Source organism: Rattus rattus, chromosome 4, assembly GCF_011064425.1.
Source record: "Rattus rattus isolate New Zealand chromosome 4, Rrattus_CSIRO_v1, whole genome shotgun sequence".
NCBI classification, from domain to species: Eukaryota; Metazoa; Chordata; class Mammalia; order Rodentia; family Muridae; genus Rattus; species Rattus rattus.
In genome coordinates this window covers 110215144-110236672 of record NC_046157.1, presented here as the reverse complement: position 1 = coordinate 110236672, position 21529 = coordinate 110215144, and the positions used below count along the sequence as shown (strand labels likewise).

Here is a 21529-nt window from a genome sequence, read left to right as displayed (position 1 = left end):
GGATCTTTCTGGGAAGGGGAAATAAATATATTTTGCAGGTGGATGGGGGCTGGCAGGGACAGGAATGGGAGAGATCATGTTGGGGTTTGGGGGAGACAGTGTGTGAAGAGTGTTGGTGGGGGGATTTGGTGGGTCAGCACCTGGTGCATGGAAACCTGGTGCAATGGAAACTACCTAGAATCTATGAGGGGGATCCTACAGAAGACTCCTAGTAATGGGGGTTAAGGAGTCCTAGCTGACCATCTCTTAGAGACAAGCAAGGCTTCCAGTGGTGGGACTGGGCTGCATTCTGCTGAGCTGCTGACCAAGGGGGTCCCAGGAAGATGCCTAAATATCCCAGGCTGTTGCTAGGACAGAAGGCCACTCTGAAAACTGACTCTGTGTGTGTGTGTGTGTGCGCGCGTGTGTGTTGGGATGGGGAAGAGGATGCTCGCTGAGGACAACATCTACACAGTTCATTAAACTTTGTGAGGTTGAACTGGTGCCTGCAGGGAGCCTCCCGCCCTATGTTCTAGTCTCTTTTGGTGGGGGAAGGTACTCTGCAACCTACAGAAGGGAAACATGGGTATAAACCTTCGGCCTATACACCGTCCTGCTTGCAAGATGTGCTGGACAATGTCGGTGCAGAACTTGTGGGAGTGGCCAATCAATGTCTGCCTGGCTTGAAGCTCATCCCAGACATTGCTTGGGTGACCAGAAACCAGAGACTGGATAGCCCAGAGGCCTAAACTCCAACATGACTGGCCTTATGGGAAAAAAAAATCAACGAATGATTACTAATGATGCTCTGCTATACTAGTAGATTGAGACTGGATAGCCCAGAGTCCTACAGTAGAACCAAACATGATTGTTCTTATAAAAAGGAAAAAAGAAAAAGAATCAGAGATGGGGGCCTTGTCTAATCATCGGAGAGGCTTCGTCTGAAGCAGATGCAGAGACCCGCAGCCAGACATTATGCAAAGAGAGAGTCTAAATTGGAGGTTTCCATAGGTTCGCTCCCCTTAGAGCTCGGCAGATCCCACAGAAGACAAGTGGGAAGATTGTAGGAGTCGGAGGGTCGGAGGGGATGGAGGACACTAGGAGAACATGGTCCACTGAAACAATTAAGCAAGGCTCATGTGGGCTCACAGAGCCTGAAGCAGCAAGCACAAGGGCCTGCAGGATTCTACACCAGGCTCTCTGAAGCTATTAGCCTGGGGGTCCTGTGGGGCTGCTAACAGTGGGAGCATGTGTGTCTGGCTTGTCAGTCTGTTCTTGGGACTCTTTTCCTCCTTTTGTCCTATCTAGCCTTGGTGTGGGGGGCCTTTGACTTGCCTTATTGTATTTTAGTTTGCCACGTCTGGCTGCTGTCTTTTGGAGGTCTGCTCTTTTCTGAGTGTGTGTGTGGGGGGGGGGCACATGCACAGTATGAGAGAAAAATCTATTTCTAATTCAGGAGGAGAAGGAGGAGGAAGAGAAGGAGGAGAAAGAAGAAGAGGAGGAGGAAGAAGAATTAGACATTGTCCTAGAAACACAACCGGTTGGTTTACTTGCCTTACTGAAAAGACCACTGCAGGTGATACTGAATCAATGAGCGACCGTAAGTGCTGTGCAAAGTCCTGTGGTGGAGCGGGAATTTTTGGAGATTTTTTCCACCTCAGTGTGAGGAAGCACTGTGCTAAGCCGTCTGTGAAGACCCGGTTAGGTGAGTGTGGCCCCAACAGGAACAAGCACATCACCCACTGCAAGGGAGGAGAAGCAAAGCCAGAAGCCAGAGAGGTCACTGCTCTGGAGACAGTTACTGATGCCTCAGGCATTTCCTCCTGGAAGGCGAGCTGTGCCTACTCTGTCCGGTGAACCAAAGGAAAGAGCTCACGGAGACCTCCAGAAGGTTAAAGTCTACTTCCCCTGGAGTTTCACAGGATTGGACTGTGATTGTTATGGAAGGAATCTAAAGGCTGAAAATTAGAGGAAAACCCTGCCTGGAATTAACGCATCCTTCCAGGGCGAGCAAAGGACAAATGTCTGGGGGACCTCAAGTCAAATCCTAAGAAAGAGGAATCTAGTGTCAGCACCTTCACAAATGGCTACTATTCCAGACGACTTTATGAATGGCAGGAGGGACTGAACAAAGGAAGTGAGCAATCCGGAAAACATAATCCAGGATACCTTCCCACAGGACGGACATTCTAGTAAGTGTATCAATGCCAGGTCCTCACCATTGCCACCACATGAGCTGTGTAAAACGAGGCCCTCTCTCCTTGAGCCTGACAAAGACTGGTCAAAAGCAGCACTGGCGTTGCATAGCAGGAAACAGGAGCGCACTCTACACTAAGGCTCAGGGGAAGGGAAACATTGTTTCTGAATATGGAGCTACAGCGACACAGAGCGCCAGGCGGAAGTCTCAGTACTTGAAAGTCATTGTAAGGGTTTCTACATCTAAGAAGAACAGTAAGGAACCTGCCCTGAGACCGGAGAGAGTTATAGGACAACTGATGAGAAAGAATAAAACTGACTTCTCCCTATTCCCCATATCGGAACAATGGATTATACAGGAACCAGCGGTTCCCCGACACTTCACATCTCATGCACAAGTTCAGCCATCTTCAGCCCTATTTCTGAAGAAATTTGTCTTTATAATCCTAGGTAAAGTGCACTGCAGTCTTCAGAGTTCTCAGTATAGTCCAAATTATATTCCCTACATCTTTTTGCTTAAACCCGTGTTCTGTGATTTTATAACGCCATAGATGATTCACGGATGAATTAAAATTCCTGGCTTAAGAAAGTGTGCAGTACATCACCCCACACTGCATCATGAGACATTACGGTCACAGTCCTATAGCAGAGGAAGTTAAGCCAGGGACAAGTCAGGTAGCACAGTCCCAGCACCGGGCTCTTGAGATCTGAGATTGTTTCACAATCACTTCAGATGGTGCTGCTCTGGGATGCGCACTCCGCCACTGCTAACCCTGTCCAGCACTTTGCTCATGTTTGCTGAAAGGTTTGGCTTAGCTTACTGGGCCCAACAGTTGAATAAAACAGTCACTGTATCATAGGTGAACACGACTTAATTTCCAATGCCATGCCAACTGCACGACATTCAGAAGGACGCCAAGAAAGGTATCTGGGGCCTACAAAATACATCTGACCTTGGCGCTCTGTCCCCACGGTTGAGCCTCTAACTTTCCTTTCCTCTCATCCTCACTCTAGCGTCTCACCTTACCACCTTCCTTTACTCCATTAAAGCCGAGCAGCAACTGTTCAGAATGTGAGATAAGAGAGTCACGATTAAATATTTATTAAAGCCCCACAAGTCCTTGGGGCTGAAGTTTATAAATAACGCAGTCTCTCTCCAGTAAGGTGAAGGTTGGGACAAAAGGCAAAGCTAATGATGAAAAACTTACTTTGAAAAACCATCTTCTGTGTGTGTCTAAGGCGGCCATGTGATGCTTCCAACTCGCTAAAGTCTCTACAATTGGCACAGAAGATACGGGGAACCATCAGTTAATGGTGCGCTTATGCAAAGCGTATCAGGGCAACACACTACCCTACTCAAGAGTTCCACACGCCTAAGGAAACCATAGAGCAAGTGAAACCACGCCAGGACGGTGAGCAGCACTGACTAACTTCCAGAGCGGTCGGAGAATGCCTGGTACCCAGCTGACTCGTCTCCACACTTCCTTCCCACTCACAGACCCAACGGTTCCAACTCTGCCTCTGGAGACAGGGGCAAGGGGATCTCTGAGTTCGAGGACAGCCTGGACTACTTCGTTCCAGGACAGTCGAGGCTGCACTGAGTCGGGCTTCTCTGCCTGGGGAAAAAAAAATGAAACAAAACCAAAACAAACAAACAAACGAAAACAAACAAGAAAGGGGAGGAGGAAAAGGAGGAGGAGATGGGGGGAGGAGGAAGAGGAGGAGGAAAAGGAGGAGGAGTTGTTCCTGGTCATAGACAGTGAGAATGTGGCTGCACGTCGTGAACATTATAAAAACTCATGCCCTACAAGCAGCTCACGGTTTCTTAAATACCACACTCAACTATTCTGTTTCAGAGATGCAAACTCACCTGCAAAAAAAAAAAAAAACAGCTAAAAATTAAAAAAATAAAATTAAAAAAAAACCGCTCAACTACCCATGCCATTTCTCATAAAGCTAAATAATATATATATACATATATATACACACACATATATATACATATATATACATACATGTATATATATATATATATAATCCTCGGGAAAGCATTGGAACTTTAATTATGCTTTAAGTAGAGCTAAAAAAAAATGTGTGACTCATTCTCTGGCCAAAGGGAGGGAAGCCATCCACACCGTGGAATGGCCTCCCGAAGACAGCCGTATAATGGATGCAAAGCCAACGTTCGAGATGGATTCCGATTGATCCAGGAAACTCAATAGCTTGCGTTTTAGGTGTCATTAACTTTTCATGAGTTCTGTGGGAAGAGAGAAGCATAATCCAGAAAGACAAAGTAAGATGGAAATCCGACGACAACTACTCTACTTACTAGAAGGAAAAAAATGTTAAAAACAGGTGCCATCTGCCTTCTCACGTCAAGGCCGGCTGCCAAGAGCTTTCTCCCAAGTTTGTTTGTTTTAATAATATTTTTTTTAATTTTCATACTAGTAAGTGTGCCAGGAATAAAAATTCTTTTTAGAGAATTAATTTTAGATATTAAAATAAAAATATCCTGCTTATCTAACTCGCTTATTTACAGCATTTAAGTTTTCAATACTATAGAGATTTCTATATTCTGCTTGCCAAAACGTTGCTTAGATTTTTTTTTTTCCCCTAAGAAAAAAAGTCAAATAAGCAAAGAGTTCCTTGCTAGAAGAAAAGAAAATGTTTGGATCCCAGAGGAGAGCAGTGAGAACAGCGTCCCCTCTGGCTGTCCAAAAGCCTCCTAGTGAGAATCTGACCTCCGTCCAGGAAATGGTGGAACGCCTTTAATCCCAGTCCTCTGATGGCAGGGGCAGAGGGATCACTGTAAATTGGAGACCAGCCTGGTCTACAGAGGGAGTTACAAGACAGAGCTACACAGAGAAACTCTGACGTCAGGGGTTGGGGAGTGGTGTGGACCAAAAACCAAAACAAACAGCAAAGGAATCAGAAATCAGGATGGGATCTTTAGAGAGTTAGGCTTACTGCAAGAGAGGATGAACGTGGAACAAACGTCAAACAACGGCAGTCAAGTGCTTTGTGTGGCTTTATCTCATTTCATTTATGTTCTGACGCAGCCTGGACTGGCCCGAGGTTTGTTCTGTTGCTGTGTGTTACAATGCTAAGTTCCAGACCTCAAGGTGACTTTCACGTTTATACCTTGATTTTCCTTGGTTTAAAACTATTGGTTAAGTAAAATTGGCTACAGCCGGTTGTGGGAGGGATTAGAGGTAGGTGGGTTTGGAGTGACCTGATTGGAGGAGGAAGCTTCCCTGAGGGGAGATAGACCATAAGCAAGTGACCAGGAGAAAGGGCAAGTGTTCAGGGAACACTGTTGAGGAGGCAGCCAGGCCAATAGTTATTAAGAGTAGATTGGTGTGCACCCCAGTAACAGTCAAAGCCAAATAAAACAGTCAGCGTCTGAGTCTCAAATTTGAGGTCTGTTCATGTGACAGCCCACTTTGTAGACCGGGCCAGGCTTCAACTCTCAGAAATGCCCCTGCTTCAGCTCCTCATGCTGGGATTACACGTGTGAGCCACCACATACAGTGTCTGAGGTTTTCCATATTGAAAGGTTTAAGACACTAGAAACCAGGAAATTTTAGTGTGAAGGCAGATACAAACCGTCTTAAAGGCCATCTCGGGCTGGAGAGATGGCTCAGTGGTTAAGAGCACTGACTACTCTCCCGGAGGTCCTGAGTTCAATTCCCAATAACTACATGGTGGCTCATAGCCATCTGTAATGGGATCTGATGCCCTCTTCTGGTGTGTCTTAGGACAATAACAGCATGCAGTGTACTTCCATAAAACGAATAAATAAATCTAGAAAAAATAGACCTTCTCAGGGTGTTGTTTTATTAGTAAATACTTTAGTAAATATCTTTAAAACATGAAGGAGGGGTGTGTGCTTTTCTCTCCAAAAGCTCAATACTATGGTTAGCAAAACATACGATTTCAAATGTATAAGTGCCTTGTGCTTCCCTTGTTCCCTTGAGGGTCCTTCCTCGGTGCATTCCACACTTCAAATGCATGCCACATGTGGTTGATAGAGCCTAGGGGTTTGGGCCTAGAACGTTCTGCAGTATGATTTTCTCAAGTGTAACAAACAACAAATGCTCCTGTCCCTGGGTTTTGTGTAATTGAAACTACCAGTTTGAATGAGATAGGAACGGTCTTACGTCTTCTTTCTGTTTGTGGTTGTTTTGGACATTCCTGGCCTTTCCTGTTTCCACATGATTTTTTTTTAAAGATTTCTTTTTTTTCTATGTCTGTGAGGGAACCCTGGGAATTTTATTAGGATTGCATTAAATTTTAGATTCCTTGGTGGGATGGTAATTCACACAATAGTATTTCTTCAAAGCCATGAGTATGGGAAAAAAAACCTTTCAATCTACCAGTGTCTTCCTCCGTTTCTGTCTTCAGTGTCTGAAAGATTTTTCACAAAGGCCTTTTATTTATTCTTTTTCATGGATGTGTTTTATTTTTGTGTGTATGGATGCTTTGCTTGTGCGTTTTTATGTGCACCGTGTGCACACAGGACCAGAGGAAGCCATGAGAGAGCATGTGGGCACTGAGAATCAAACCCGAGCCCTTGGCAAAGCAGCAAGTACCCCTAACCACTAGGCTACCTCTCCAGCCCCTTTCAATTCTTTGAATGGGTGTTGGTCATGAAGGCCCTTGAGGACCGCAAACTGTACTGGTTCTTGTTATTCCTCTTGGCTGCTCACCTTAGACTGCACTGCAAGATACCGTATGAAATAGAGAAATTAGGCTGGAAGAGAACTGGAAGGTTCTTCCCTCCCAGCTAGCTTTCGTAACGTCAGAAGGTGCCATGTAGGCTGCTGGGCAAAAACGAGAATCAGCAATGCTACCCAGCACTGAACCATAACCACCAACCTGTCAGGCAAGATGGGCTCACCAGTGCGACGCTGGCATGGCTGCTATCACATAACAAACCACTCTCTGACTTTAAGACCTGCTCCACGAGGGGGATTCATGCCTAGTACTGTAAATCCAGTCAGAAACGCATGGCAGTGGACATATTAGGGACAGCTCTCAACTACTGTTGAGCAAGAATGACACAGCAGCAAGTCCCCTACTGAACCACCGGCCACTGAGGGCCTAGCAGGCTCCAATAGACAGTGCCTGGCATTTCAGTTGGAAACAAAAGCAAAATAAGACTTGTTACTTGTTCAACTAACTCTAAATCTCATGCAAGGCGGAAGTGAGGCTCTGCCTTGATTCATAAGAAGCAGCAGCCAGTTTAACCTCTGGAGCTTTTGGACAGTGACCTTTAGAACTAAAACTATAAAAGATTTGCTTCCTTTCTGAAGGAGTAAAAAGAGGTCTGGCTCGATTGGTAACGCGCCTAATACTCAAGGATGAGGAGTTGACTTTGAACCCCCAGTAGCACATAAAAGCTGGGGTACATGAAGGTCTGTAACCTCAGTGCTGAGAGGAGTGGAGACAGAGAGATGTCTGGGACTCATTAGCCAGGGTAATGAATCAGTGAATCAGGGAGCTACAGGATCAGTGGGGAACCCTGGCTAAGGAGGGGACAGATAAAGAAACAACCAAGGAAGACACTCTACATAACAGCTCCCACATGCATGTGCACACACCCACACAGATGCATATGCACACATACACACACACCTCCACGTGCATACACTTACACACCTGCATGTGCACACACATGCACACACACACATGCATGTGCACACACAGGCACACAGCAACAGACATGCATGTGCACACACCCACACACTTGCATATGCACACACAGAAACATAACTGCATGTGCACACACTTGCACACAGCAACAGACATGCATGTGCACACACACACACACACCCCTCCATGTGCACATACCCACACAGTTACATGTGCACACCCACACACAACTGCATGAGCACACACATACATACGGCAACACACATGCATGTACAGACACCCATGCACATGTATATGCACCCATACACACACATGCATACAAACATGTCTACGTACCCACCCATAGAGATTTTACAGGATATCACAATGTGGGCATGTTAGTAGAATATTCTTTGTTTACAAATTTTAAATGTAAATTTTTGAGACAAATCCCTGGGATATCCAGTTCAATCAAAATTATTGGGATCTTTTTTTAATTCTCTGATTTTGTGTCTACATTTTCTTCCCCCTGAAAAGACTCATTCCTAATATCTCCTTATCTATTTTCTAATAAAATCTCTCAACCTTTTTTTTGCTATAAGAATACATAGTCATGAAATAATACAACCTTTTAAATTAATATTCAAATTTAATTGTCTTACCAATAATGTATGCTATAAATGCTTTAACTCATATGTAAATGACACCGTATCCCCTTAAAACCTCAAATAAGCGTTTACTGTAACTAGATTCTTTTGTTTGTAATAATAAGGCCAAGCCAACCACTATTTCATCCATGTCTTTTCCTTTGTGGTGGTTTGAATGAGAATGGTTCCCATGGGTTCATTCGTGTAGTAAATACTTAGTACCCAGTTGGTGGAACTGTTTAGGAAGGATTAGAAGGCAATGGCCATGTTAGTCCTGGGGGTGGGATCTGAGGTTTCAAAAGCTCACGCCATTCCTAGTTAAATCTCTCTACCTTGTACCTGTGGATTAAGATGTGAGCTCTCAGCTATTGTTCCACTGGCAAGCCTGCCTGCAGCCCTATTTTCCAGCATGACTGTCATGGACCCACCCTGTGAAACTGAAAACCTAATAAACTCTCCTATAAGTAGCTCTGGCCAAGGTATCTTATCTCAGCAATAGACAGGTTGCTAAGACACCATCTGATACTGTGCAGGTCACGCTAGACCCACAAGAAAATGTCCTCCGGTTGCAGTGAGTCTATGACTCAGCACTTGCTACCTGGAATTACTTCTTCTTCACGATACGTCCTTCTGTGCTTCAGAACAGTTTCGTTTTAAGATAAATTAGGTGTATCATCATGGTCTTACTCTTTGGGATCCTTACTCAACAAATGTTCTGCTATGGTTGCCCGATTTAAATGTAAATTTTTAAGTTGTAGAATTTTGCTTTTTATGAATACAATCCAGGCTCTCTTGCCCTCTTGCTCCTGCTCCCGCTCCCTCTCCCTCCCCATTCCCTTCCCCCCTCTCTCTCCACATGCTCATGGCCAGCCTCTCTCTGTCTCTCTCTTTCTCTCTCTCTGTCTCTCTTTGTGTGTGTCTCTGTCTGTGTCTGTCTGTCTCTCTCTGCCTGTCTGTCTCTGTCTGTGTCTGTCTGTCTCTCTCTGCCTGTCTGTCTCTGTCTGTGTCTATGTGTCTGTCTGTCTCTCTCTCTCTCTCCACACCCTGAATAAACTCTATTCCATACAAAAAAAAAAAAAAAAAAAGAATACAATTCAGCAGTGCTCAGTATATTCCCACTGTTGGGCAAACAAGCTCCAGAACTCTTTCCACCTTTCAAAACGAGACTCTTACCCATTAAACAACTCCAACTACGTCTATACATCTCATGTCTTTTGAAACATAGCACTATAGCCTCAGAGTTCATCCATACTGCAGCATGTCTCAGAGTACCAGCACTTTGTAAGACTAATATTCTATGTCATACATATATATACATATATATATTATATTTCCATATTGGATTCATTCATGAATCTATCAATGAACACATAAGTTGTATTACCTTTTAGTTACTATAAATAGACACACAAGCACACACTATCTCTCTATATATCCTTTCAATTTATTGAGGTAATCCAGAAGTGAGTTTTTTCTTTCCTTCTCTCCTTTTTTAAGAATCATCAGTGTTCCGTTGCCGCTGTACCACTTCACTTTCCCAACAACAGAGCACGGAGGGTTTAAACTTAATTTTAACATCAGATTAGTTTAGGTACCCGATCCCCACCCACCTCCGTGCCGCAGAGCTGCAGAACGTGGATGGATGGATCAATGCTGCCAAGGTAGTCTCGGTGCCGCCCTCGGCGTCGGGGATGACTGTGTCCTTTACCATTTGATATTTGAGTGTGCTGCTGTGTGGGGGCTGAAGCTCACACTTGACGGCATTCACCAGCCTGGATTTGCTGATTCTAGGGTAGCCCTGGACGGCCAGCACAGGTTGGGAAGGCTCGCAAAGCTATCTAGGCAGGCACTTCCCAGTCACCAGCCACAGGAAGTGGCTCTACTCCTAACCATCCGTATTCCTCTCCCGCAAATCTCTCAGCCCCAACTTCCTACGTGTTATTTGAGGGAGAACTCCTCGAAGCAGATTACAAGGACAAGAGACGTCTCTGCCTCTATCTGGCCTTATGACCGTCTGCCATTTCCTTACTCTATGAGACTCAGTGTTACGAAGTCAGTGAAGAATGTTCAGTCTACTCAAAGCGCAGGGTGACCTGGGTTAAACGAGATAATGAGTCTGAATAGGTTTTGAAAATAGCAATCGCTACTTAACTACCAAGAGCTGCTGCTGCAAATAATAATAATAATAATAATAATAATAATAATAATAATAATAATAATTTTCCTGAAGTAGTATTGTCATTTCCAGAACTGACCTCCGCCCTTCAAGGGCTCATGCTAAACTCTGTTTGGATACATTCAATCTCCATACTTGGATTTTCTTGAACCGTGTGTCACTCCAGAACTAGAAGTGGGTAATGCTGAAATGTCAGTCCTCTGAAATGGTAATATTTGAACAGTTAAGAATTAGACGTGAGGGAAAAAAGCTGTCGAGAGATAAAACTATGAGTGCAGAAAAGAAAACTCCTGGTTATGAATTACAGATGCCACACAGTTCTAACAGGGCCTTCTGTGCCTCAGTGTCCCTGGGAGAAGAATCTGTCAACAGGAGTCAACAGATCAGAGGACCTCATTCCCTCAAGCTCTACAGCCTTTGATTCCTGAGAACCAAGAGTAACACGGGCGAGACGAACTTCATCTACTCTACTGTGACACAAGACAAGATCTTAAATTCATCTTTAAGAAGAACCCGATATAATCAAATCTCAGGTAAAGATGTTATTAAACCTTTAACCGCAGAACAAAAGAGACTCTGATTAGAGTCATAAAATCAAGGGGCTTGAGAGCCATCTTCCCAGAGAAATTTGCAGATTATTCTGTTTACAGGGAAAATAATGAACTAGATCAGCTTTGAAGGAGGGTTTTTGAGGGGCTTGTTTTCTTTTCCCTTTGATTCACAGTTATCTGCAAAACCTGAAGTGTAAATGACTGGATGCTTAGAGTTTCTTTTGCTTAGCACTTAAGGAATGTATGTTTAGGGCTTTTTTTTATTTGTTTCTTTGTTTCTTTGGTTTGGTTTGGTTTGGTTTGGGTTTGGGTTTGTCCCTAAATAGGTGTCCCTAAACACAGGAAAGCACATTAGTGACCAGAAGCCTTGCCAGGCTCAAAACGGTCCAAGAGAAATAGGACTGGAGAGATGGCTCAGCAATTAAAAGCACCAAAGGTCCTGAGTTCAAGTCCCAGCAACCACACGGTGGCCCAAAACCATCTATAATGGGATCTGATGCCCTCTTCTGGCACAAAGATATACATGCAGATAGAGCACTCATACATAAAATAAATAAATCTTGAAAGAAAGAGGACTTACAAGCCATGCTTCCTGTTTCTAAGTGGAGTCCACGGATTCCTTCATCGCGATCATTCTGGTTGCATGAATAGTTTGGGAGGCTAACAAAAGTGTTCTTATGAACTGTTCATGAAGTAGAACTCACTAGTCTTGCATGGTGTGTATGGCACACCAAGTACTTACAGACTTTTGATACTAAAATCAGATTAATAAAATATTTTAGAAACATCTACTCATTGAGAATCTAAAATCACTAGCCTAGCAATGAGTAACGAAAACTCGATAAACGGAACGAGCACTGTTTAACGAAGTTCTTTGTAGGCTCCGCAGCTAAGAGCACTTCCTGCTCTTACACAGGATCTGGGGTCAGTTCCCAGAACTCACAAGGCAGCTCACATCTGTAACTCTAGCTCCAGATGATCTGGAGCCCTCTTCTAGCCTCTGCATGCAGGCATACACACAAGTAAAATACTCATACAAATCAAACAGAAGTAAATAATACTTAAAACCTAAAGTCCTCGTTAGACGGAGACCAAAAGGAATTTTGACTTCACTCAATAAATTCATTCCCTGGAAATACACAACGGCCAAGGAAGCAGACGATTTCTTTTAAGAAGCCTATATTTGCTGATTAACTAGCTGAAGTATGGCTGTCAAGCCTTCTGCTGAAGGGGAAGGAAGTGTCCTGAGGTCATGCAAATAAAAATGCTTGGCCCTGTCTATTTAAATGGGAAAAGGAAATCCATGTAGGTAAGCAGGAAAAGGAGAGAGATGACACGCGGCCACATTTATAATAAAATCTGAGGACCTCGTGCTTAGTCGGCAATCCTGACAAAGATGTGCTAAAATTTTACTAACATTAATTTATATAAAACTAAAACTATGCAGTGTTCCAAACGCCCCCAAGGAAAGGCGAGGTAAGGAACCGGTTTCCCAGAGGACACAGGAGGGCAAAAGATGATAAAAGCTTCTGGGGACACCTCTCCTGCTGCTTTCTGTTCTCTACCAGAACGGCCCTTCTTGATCTAACACGATATCCTGAAACCAAAGTCAAAATCGCTTAAGCCGTTTCTATCTCCACCGGGAGAGTTAACAGGTTAACACTCCTGTTACAAGAAGAAAGCAAACCATCTTTTTCTGGGAGCAGGAAACGAGTGAGACAAGGTATCACTATGTAACTCTTAGCTGCCCTGGAACTACCCAGACTAAGCCGGCCTCAAACACAGAGAGATCTCCCTGCCTCGGCTGCAATTGCTGGGATTAGAGGCATGACCCGCCACGCCCAGTTCAGAGCAAAGTAAACAAAACTGTGTAAGGCATTATTTGCAATTCTGGAATGGAAGAAGCTGAGGAAAGACGACTCCTGGTGTTTCCCTCTATCACAGGTTCAGACCGGAGGAAAGGAAAGTGAATTCAGAGAGCGGAGTGAGGCGGGGAAATCAGCGATTACCTTGTTTGCAGCTGATCTGGAATGATGGCAGCCGGTCACTTCCTGGAGCTCAGAGCGGCTGTGACCGGCTGAACGCTGCTGCTTCTTTCTTACAAGGATCCCTTTACAAAAAGCTAAGTGAAAGTTCACCGTGTGCAGAGAAGCCTTTACCGCAGACTGGAAGCGTACCTGGAGGCAGCTTTAGGCCAAGCTTACTTCAGTTAAACAAGCCTCTTCCTAAACTCCCACATCAGAGAGACCCACGGCTCAGCTTCACTTTTTCCTTCACTTCCTAGGTGACCTAAACGTTCACTTCCTGAGCCACAGATTTGATAACATCTTTGTACAAACGGTTCCCAAATCCTGACTCATCCACCTATGACAGGCATTCTTTAGGGTATCTTATAGACATTTCAAGCCCAACATTCAAAACTCTGAGTTCTTATCATCCCCTGAGCCTAAACCTGTTTTTTCTCTGTATCAATCAACCTCTGAATCGAGAATTTCACGCAGTCAACCACCTTCTTGCCTGTGATAGGAGCTCAGAAACCAGGAGCTCCAGGCTGCTATTCCTGACAAAGACGAGGGAGGCAGACTACGGCTTAGACAATGGCGCAGGAACATTCCCAGCTAAGTAAGCACAGGGGTCTAATTCTAAGCCACACAGAAATGGAGGCAATCCTACTGCGACATTGAAAAGATAAGGAGTCCCTGAAATAGAACAGAAATAGATACATTGTTTCTGTTCTACATTTTCTTTTAATAATTCTAAAACTTTTATGTCCCTATGCCTGAAAGCAGTCACATAGGAACAGATCCATGTGAACAGACATTAGAGCAAAGGTTCCTATTTCCTGAGTTCCCTGACACAGAAAGTGCAAGCCAATAATACGCACAACAAAAATGAGGGTTAGAGCCTACTTACCGCTTTCACCACCATTTAAATATAGGTTTTTAACAGATGTAATTGTTCTTGGTTTTTTGTTGTTTCCTGTTGGTTTTTGTTGTTGTTGGGTTGTCTGGGGGGGGGGTGTTTTGTTTTGTTTCTTTGTTTGTTTTTCTGTGTAGCCCTGGCTCTCCCGAACTCACTCTATAGACCAAGCTGCCCTCAAACTCACTCTGTAGACCAAGTTTGCCTTGAACGCACAAAGATCTGCTTGCCTCTGCCACCTTAGTGCTGGGATTAAAGGCACCGTGATCAAAGGCATGTGACACCACCGCCAGGCTGATTCATGCTGCTTAAAACCCAAAGGTTTCATTTATACTGTATCTGCCATCTGTACAGTTAGGACCGTGAGACTCGGGGTGGGTAAAATATCTAGTGGGTAGATTAGAAACATGAGCATACAGAGTTTCTCACAGTTTTCTTCAACACTCTCAAGTTCAGAGGACCTGGGTTTGAATGTCAGCCCTGCTTTCGTCCAGGTACAACACTCCTCTTCTGCAAACTGAGCACCTGCCCCCGGTCTCTGAGGGTAATTAAAGGAGAAGCAAAACAGAGAGGAGCACAGGGAGGGAGCACAGCAGAGAGACACACAGGAGGGAGCACAGCCCAGGAACTGGGAGGCAAATACGGAGAGATACAAGTGTCCCCACTACAACAATGAAAGCTGCTGAAGTTTGAATCTGGAGAGCCCTCCATGGTCTCCTACTCTGGAAGCACAGTGCCTTGTCTGTGGCTCTGTCTGAAGGCTGTGAAGTGAAGGAGTGGGATGCTGGCTGGAGGTCAGGGCTCACTGGGGACTGGTCTTTGAAGGTGCTGCCTGCCCTGGGCTCCTTCCAGCCTGTGTTCCTTCCCATCTGAGCCTCTTAAACACGTTCCTACCATCAATGACTAGGCTGCTCTGCACCTTGCAATCATAGAAAATAACCTTTTGATGCCCGGAAACAAAATTCATCCTCCTCTCTCGTTTCTATTGGATATGGCGTTCGCAGAAGCGGGAAAAAGCGATTAATGCAGCATTTAAGGACTCCAGGATTCAGAACTGCAAAAGGGTTTAGTACTGTCCAAAACATTAAGCCCAAGGGAGGAGCTGCAGCTGTCTTCCCTGCTCTGACGTGGTTCACGATCTCTGGATAAGCCAGTGACAGGCTGTAAGATAGACAGCCGATCTCAAGACACATTCACTGAGAGAAAAGTAGGATAGACTGCTTGTCTATCTACTCAGCTAATTCCCCAAGGAGTGGCACAAGAAGTGTATGCATTATTGATTAAGTTCTATTACTGATTCCCCATTACACAACTTACAGGCATACTGGAGTATGAATTATGAATTCGGAGTGAGTGAGCATGGTATAGCCTAAGGCCCTGAACGTATCCCACATGACATGTCATCACGGTTTTTCTTACCTCCTCCCTCCATGCTAGGGGATCGAACCCACAGCCATTCACAAGTTGGGCGAGCACTTTACCACAGAGTTACACAGGCTCAGCCACTGTCACAGTCTCCGATTCTTCCCTGCAGTTACTCTGCCGGCCTTTCTTTCTTTCTTTTTAAAGATTTGTTTATTTAATGTATGGGAGTACACTGTTTCAGACACACCAGAAGAGGGCATCGGATCCCATTACAGATGGTTGTGAGCCACCATGTGGTTACTGGGAATTGAACTCAGGACCTCTGGTAGAGCGGTCAGTGCTCCTAACCACTGAGCCATCTCTCCGGCCCCATCTGCTGGCCTTTCTTATTCGCAAGTCTTATTAAAACTGTGACTAAAAACGCCTAGAGTGGCTCGCAGAAGGACATTCAAATAATCCTGAGCTGCTAGGGTTGATGTCATCCTCCCATCTCCAAGCCACGAGAGTTTTTCTTGCAGCAATGTGTGGCAGCACTGACTTTGTCCAAGCAAAAGTGAGAAAAAGAACAGGTCTGGGCCTGTGGGGAACGGACTGGTTATGGCAGGTACTGGTGACTGCAGATAGGTAAGTCCATCAGAGAACAAAAGCCAATCAGTCCACAGGCAACGTAACGTCAGCAGCAGTTGGACTATGTCAAAAGTTTGCACAGAAATCGTATGACACAAGGAGGCAAGCGTCTCCTCACTGCTGACTGACAGTTTCCGGCCTCCCAGAAGACTCACTGGAGAGGCAATTAGATGAGGGAGTGTGCATCCCCTGCTCCAAAGAACGCACACCATCCTCAGATTCCCTTCCGCTAGGAAGGGCTGGGGCCTGAGACCTAGATTACTGCAGTAGTCGCTGGCCTGTCCCAGCCTGTGTGGCTGCACACGCTGGGTATGTTTAATCTTCCTAGGGTCCTCACCCTCACCCAGCCTTTCCTCTGTGAAGCACAATAAGTGCTTGTGTGCAACTGTTTCAGCCCCAGTCAGCTTCTGGGGGTTTCTTTTGTACCTATTTGTCTTATGCAAAACCCCACATAAATTACCTAAATCCAAACAGTTCTCTATATCCCTTCTTCTCCTCTCCCTGAACACATCATCCCCTACCTAGCACTTCCTGTCTATGTTGTGAACCTGGATCACAGGTCCTTATCACTAAGCAGTTCCGTTGCAAACGATTCATTAGAAACAGGACCCTCCTGCTGGCCTAGTCACTAAACACACTTCCACATGTGACCTGCCACCCAGTGACCTGCTCCCGCGTTCAGTGTTTGCAGAGGCATTATCAAGTCAAAGCTCAACAGTCCCCTGAGGCTGTTGGCACAGGAAACGGTAATGCAGGCTATGCATAGCATGAGGTAAATCATGTGAGCAGACCTTCTAACTCAAAAACAATACGACATCACTGCAGTTCAGAAATACTGTTTCCAAAGCTTTCAGACGGCATTTCCCGAATCCTGAATCATCACTGTGTTGGTTAGAAAATCCATGTGGCCAGAAGCCACCAAGACAAGGACCCCAGAGCACTCAGAATAAGGTGCTCAGGAAATGAAAGCACTGTCTCCCAGCTGAGCTGCAATGGCCCAGGGAGAGGTGTGCTGTGAACAGACGTACGGGACACGGGGCTCGTGTCTCAGTTACTTCTATACTGCAGCAACGAAGGTGTCATGGCCAGGACAACTTGTAAAAGAAAACATCTAATCTGGAGCTCACACATCCCAAGGCTTAGAGTGTATGACCGTCGCAGGGAGCGCAGCAGCAGGCAGGTGACCATGACTCTGAAGTGGAAGCCGCGAGCTCACATCTTCAGACTACAGCCACTAGGCAGTGAGAGGGGGGCTGACTGGGAATGGCTTAGGCTTTTGAAACCTTGAAGTCCATACTGAGGGAGACATCTCCTCCAACAAGGCAGCACCTCCCTGTCCTTCCCAAACAGTTCCACCACTGGGGGAGGGGCAAGCATTCAAATACATGAGCCCATGGGGCCATACTCATTCAAACCACCATAGTTAGGGAGATAGAGCCTTCTGCCTTCTTACAGTTGAAAGGGCATAATTAGGCTCTTCTAGAGCTACCCTGAGCTGAGTCCCAGGCCTAGAGGCTCCAAGAAGGGGATCAGCTACCAGCATAGATTCCAGTTCTAGCTCCTCTTCAGTGCTTTCCCTCTCCTGATGCTGACGCTACTGTTGCTATGATGAATTAGCTCACCTCAGCCTGCCAGCATGTCAACTCTAGAGCACCCCCAGCCTCATTCTAGACCATAGCTTCAAGGGCACCAGGAATTCCCTAGGGTTTAGATCAGTTCTGTGTGACACTGGCCTGCTCCTGCCTCTGGCAAGGACCTACCCAACACCTTCTTGGAAAGCACAGCCCTTCCTTTATGTGAACTCACAGTCGCTTTGTGGGGGTAACAACAGGACAGCCCAATTATTTGATCCAAACTTATTTAAGAGAATGATTTCACCATCTGTTATTCAACACTCTTACAAAAGGCAGCTCTCTACTTACAGGCCTCCTGGTTGAAGCACCTTGAACAGAGTGATAGAATTCCGGCTGCACCCGGCTAATTTTCTTGATCCTCCGCTTCCTCCCTGATGACTCTTGCTCACTCTGATGATGAATTTCCACCACAGGCTTCACCTCTTCCAGCCGGGCAGCTGCAGCCGCTGCAACTCGCCTCCTGATGTGTCGGGGGCTCGCTCGGAATCCCTGTGGCAGGAAACACACACAGGAATTCAGATTCCCACTGAACCTGTATAAATGTTTTCTGGAGTTAGTTAAACTGAGTACTTCCCCAAGTCCCCCTAGTCAGTGAAATCCTTTACATTCCCAAAGTGAGTCCAAGAGGTTCAACATGCGTGTAAAAATTTATCCACAGGGCTCAGGGCACTTCTAAGTTAGAAAATGACCTTGAGATCTAGTAAGTTGATGGAGGAATGAAAAAGGGAAGGGGACCCTGTTCTACTGCCGTATTGTTCTGATGAGTGATGAGTAATACACCTGGTTGACCATGTCCATGGAGGACAGGGTGGGACAGAGAACACAAGACCACGTGGATGATTAGTTTGAAATGCCAAGGGCACAATCTAAAAGTCACCTGAGAAGCAAGCAAGACTCAATGAGGAACTTTCTAGATCAGGCTTATAGGCATGTATATGAGTAATTGCCTTGATTATATTAATCGAGGTGGGAAGATCTGCCCATTGTGGGCAGCACCATTCCCTATGTCTGGATCCTGGAGTCTATAGAAAAGGAAAGAGATGGGGCACAAGTAACCATGTATGCATTCCTTCTCTCTCTGCTCCTGGCTGTGGGTGTAACTTGATTGTTCAGGTTAGTATCGTGACATTCTTCCCCCCCGCCCCCCCCCGGAGCTGGAGACCGAACCCAGGGCCTTCCGCTTCCTAGGCAAGCGCTCTACCACTGAGCTAAATCCCCAACCCCGTATCGTGACATTCTTATAACACTGGACTGTGACCTGGAATTGTAAGCCAAGTAAAATCTTGACTCCCTAAAAATTACTTCTGTTTTTGTCCTTAATTCACTACATCAACAGACATGATTGGTAAAGTGCCCTTCTGCCCTTCTGAGAGCAGAATCTCTTCAGAGGGTCCGTACAGATGCAGAGCGCCATTACGTCATACAAAGGGACGATCCAGAGCTAATGCAGAGGTGTGGCCAAGGATGTGAACTTGGGAGCAATGGATGCGCCTGTGTCAGATGCTGACCAGTTGATAAAGCCACACGACTTATTAAACATTCCTGACTTCAACTCCCTACCCCTTGAAATGTTCACACTCTCCTCATAAGACTTTTAGCCTCTAAACAAAGGTCACAGGTAAAATGCAGAGCAGCCCATCTCGAAAAAAGCAGGTGCTTGATAAAAGCGGTCCCACGTGATCTTTCTCTCTTGAGGTAAGCATAGCTCTTCAAACAGAGAAACAAGTTCAAATAAACCACAGAAGTCACAGTGAAAGCCAGACTTGGTGGCCCATGCCCATCACCTGAGCACTCAGGAAGTGGAGGTAGGAGGTGCAGGAGTTCAAAGCTGGTCCGCATTAGACCCTATCACAAACAAGCGAACAACAAACAGACACATAGAAAAAAATGTATTCTGTGTGAAAAGAACTTCAGAGGTTATCAGGGGGGGGGTCTCAGTCCTCTAGTGGCAAGAGAACAAACAGCAATTTGCCAGAAAACCAAAGAAGGGATTCACACTGAGTTCACAAACAAATGTGATTCACACCGAGTTCACAAACACACGTGACTCACACCGAGTTCACAAACAAATGTGACTCACACCGAGTTCACAAACAAATGTGATTCACACCGAGTTCACACACACACAAGCACCAGTCTCAGGGGTAGCAGACCTCAGGGAAAGGAACTGAATGGAGCTGAGATTACTCCATATTTGGCTTGGTTTAGTGGACGGCAGGCCCTCGAAGACGGAATAGCACTTACGTTCCAGGCGAGGGGCAGGACTTAGGAATGAACGAATACGTAAAATGGCAGGCACACGTATGAAGTATCTACGAGCCATGGAGATGCTACCCGATGGCAAGCCGGCAGGAGAGTGAAAGTCAGGCAGGGATGGAAATTAAAGGGGTCAGTAAGCAACAGATATTCGGGGAGGGGAAGGCTCTGCGTTACAGTTTGTCTGAATTTTAGAAGAGACATAAAAGCCATGGAAAGATTGCAGTGAGATTGACACCACCAGAAAAGAAGCATGCCGTAAAGAAAGTCTGATCGTGGATGTGACCGGCTCAGAAAGATTAGAGTGTGCAGAGGACTTCTCACTGAAGAACCTGGAGGTGGGCTGGCATCTGAGTGTGGAGACCTTAAACACGAACTAGGGGCCATGAAACACAGGATGGTACGTAGTGCTGTGGTCAACAGAGATGAACAAGGAGATTTTCAAAATTAACATCCCTGTCTGGATCAGCTCTCCTCACATCAGCCTGCTCCCATCCTCCCCGTGTGAGCTCAGCTGGCCCTCTTTAACTCAAAATAGTTCCGGAAGATCTCTGCAGCCCCCACACAGCCCAGGAGGTATTACAGCAGCTGCCGCCAGGAAGAGGATTAGGGACCTGCAAGCCGTGTTTAAAGTAGAAGTTGGGTCACCCAAACGAACTAGTAACCACGGACTTGCCTGGAGTTCAAGCCTACACTCCTGTCCTCAGCTGAATCGGACTCACAGAGGATAATTTCTGTAAAGACAGAGAATCTCAAGGAGGATGAGTTATTCTAACCACCAGGTGGCATTAACTATCACTGCTGACTTCTCTAGTAAAGGAGTGAACTAAGGTTTACTCGATAGAAATGGAGATTCTCTTCTATGAACGATAAGCAGCTGTCTTTTGCTGGGTTCCCGGCATTGCTAACAGTCCTCAGTGAGCCACAAACCCTAGAAACACTTAGGAAGTGAGCATCACCTAAACTCTCTTAAAGTCACACACGCATATTAGAATAGAGCATAATTCCACAGTTGGTTTGGAGAGCAAGAATCCGTCCATTCCAACTCTTCTTGAACTGTCCAAGAAGACACTCGTGAAGAATCTGGATTTGTTTTGGATTTTGTTGCTTAAATTATATTTGTGTGTGTGTGTGTGTGTGTGTGTGTGCATGTGTATCTGCATGTGCATTTGTATCTATCTGTATGTTCATGCACAAGTGTGTCTAGGTGTGTATATATGTAGGGTGTGTGTGTGGTGTGTATATATGTGTACATGTGTGTCTATATGTACACGTGTATCTGTATCTAAATGCACAAGTATGTCTGTGTGTATGGTGTGTATGTGTGTGCATATGTCTGTGTGTGCATGTGTACAAGTGTATCTATGTGTGTGCATGTGGGGGGGTGCATGTGGTGTGCATGTAGTGTGTATGTGTATCTGTATGTACTTACATATGTATAGTATGTCTATATGTGTGTAGGGTGTATTGTACTATGTATGTATGTGTGCATGTGTGTATGCATGAGCATAAGTGTGTGTGTGTGTGTGTGTGTAGGGTTGTGGT

The 21529-nt window shown here is 45.4% G+C and overlaps 1 protein-coding gene across 2 annotated transcripts in view; it reads right to left on the bottom strand.

The window, feature by feature from the left end:
• The window catches only part of Dst (dystonin), a 396852-nt gene that overhangs the window by 322159 nt on the left and 53164 nt on the right, over nt 1-21529 (bottom strand). For both annotated transcript variants that reach the window (XM_032900894.1, XM_032900896.1), the window contains exon 3: nt 18017-18217. In XM_032900894.1, the coding sequence (XP_032756785.1) occupies nt 18017-18217 (201 nt within the window). The remainder of the gene's footprint in view (nt 1-18016; nt 18218-21529) is intronic.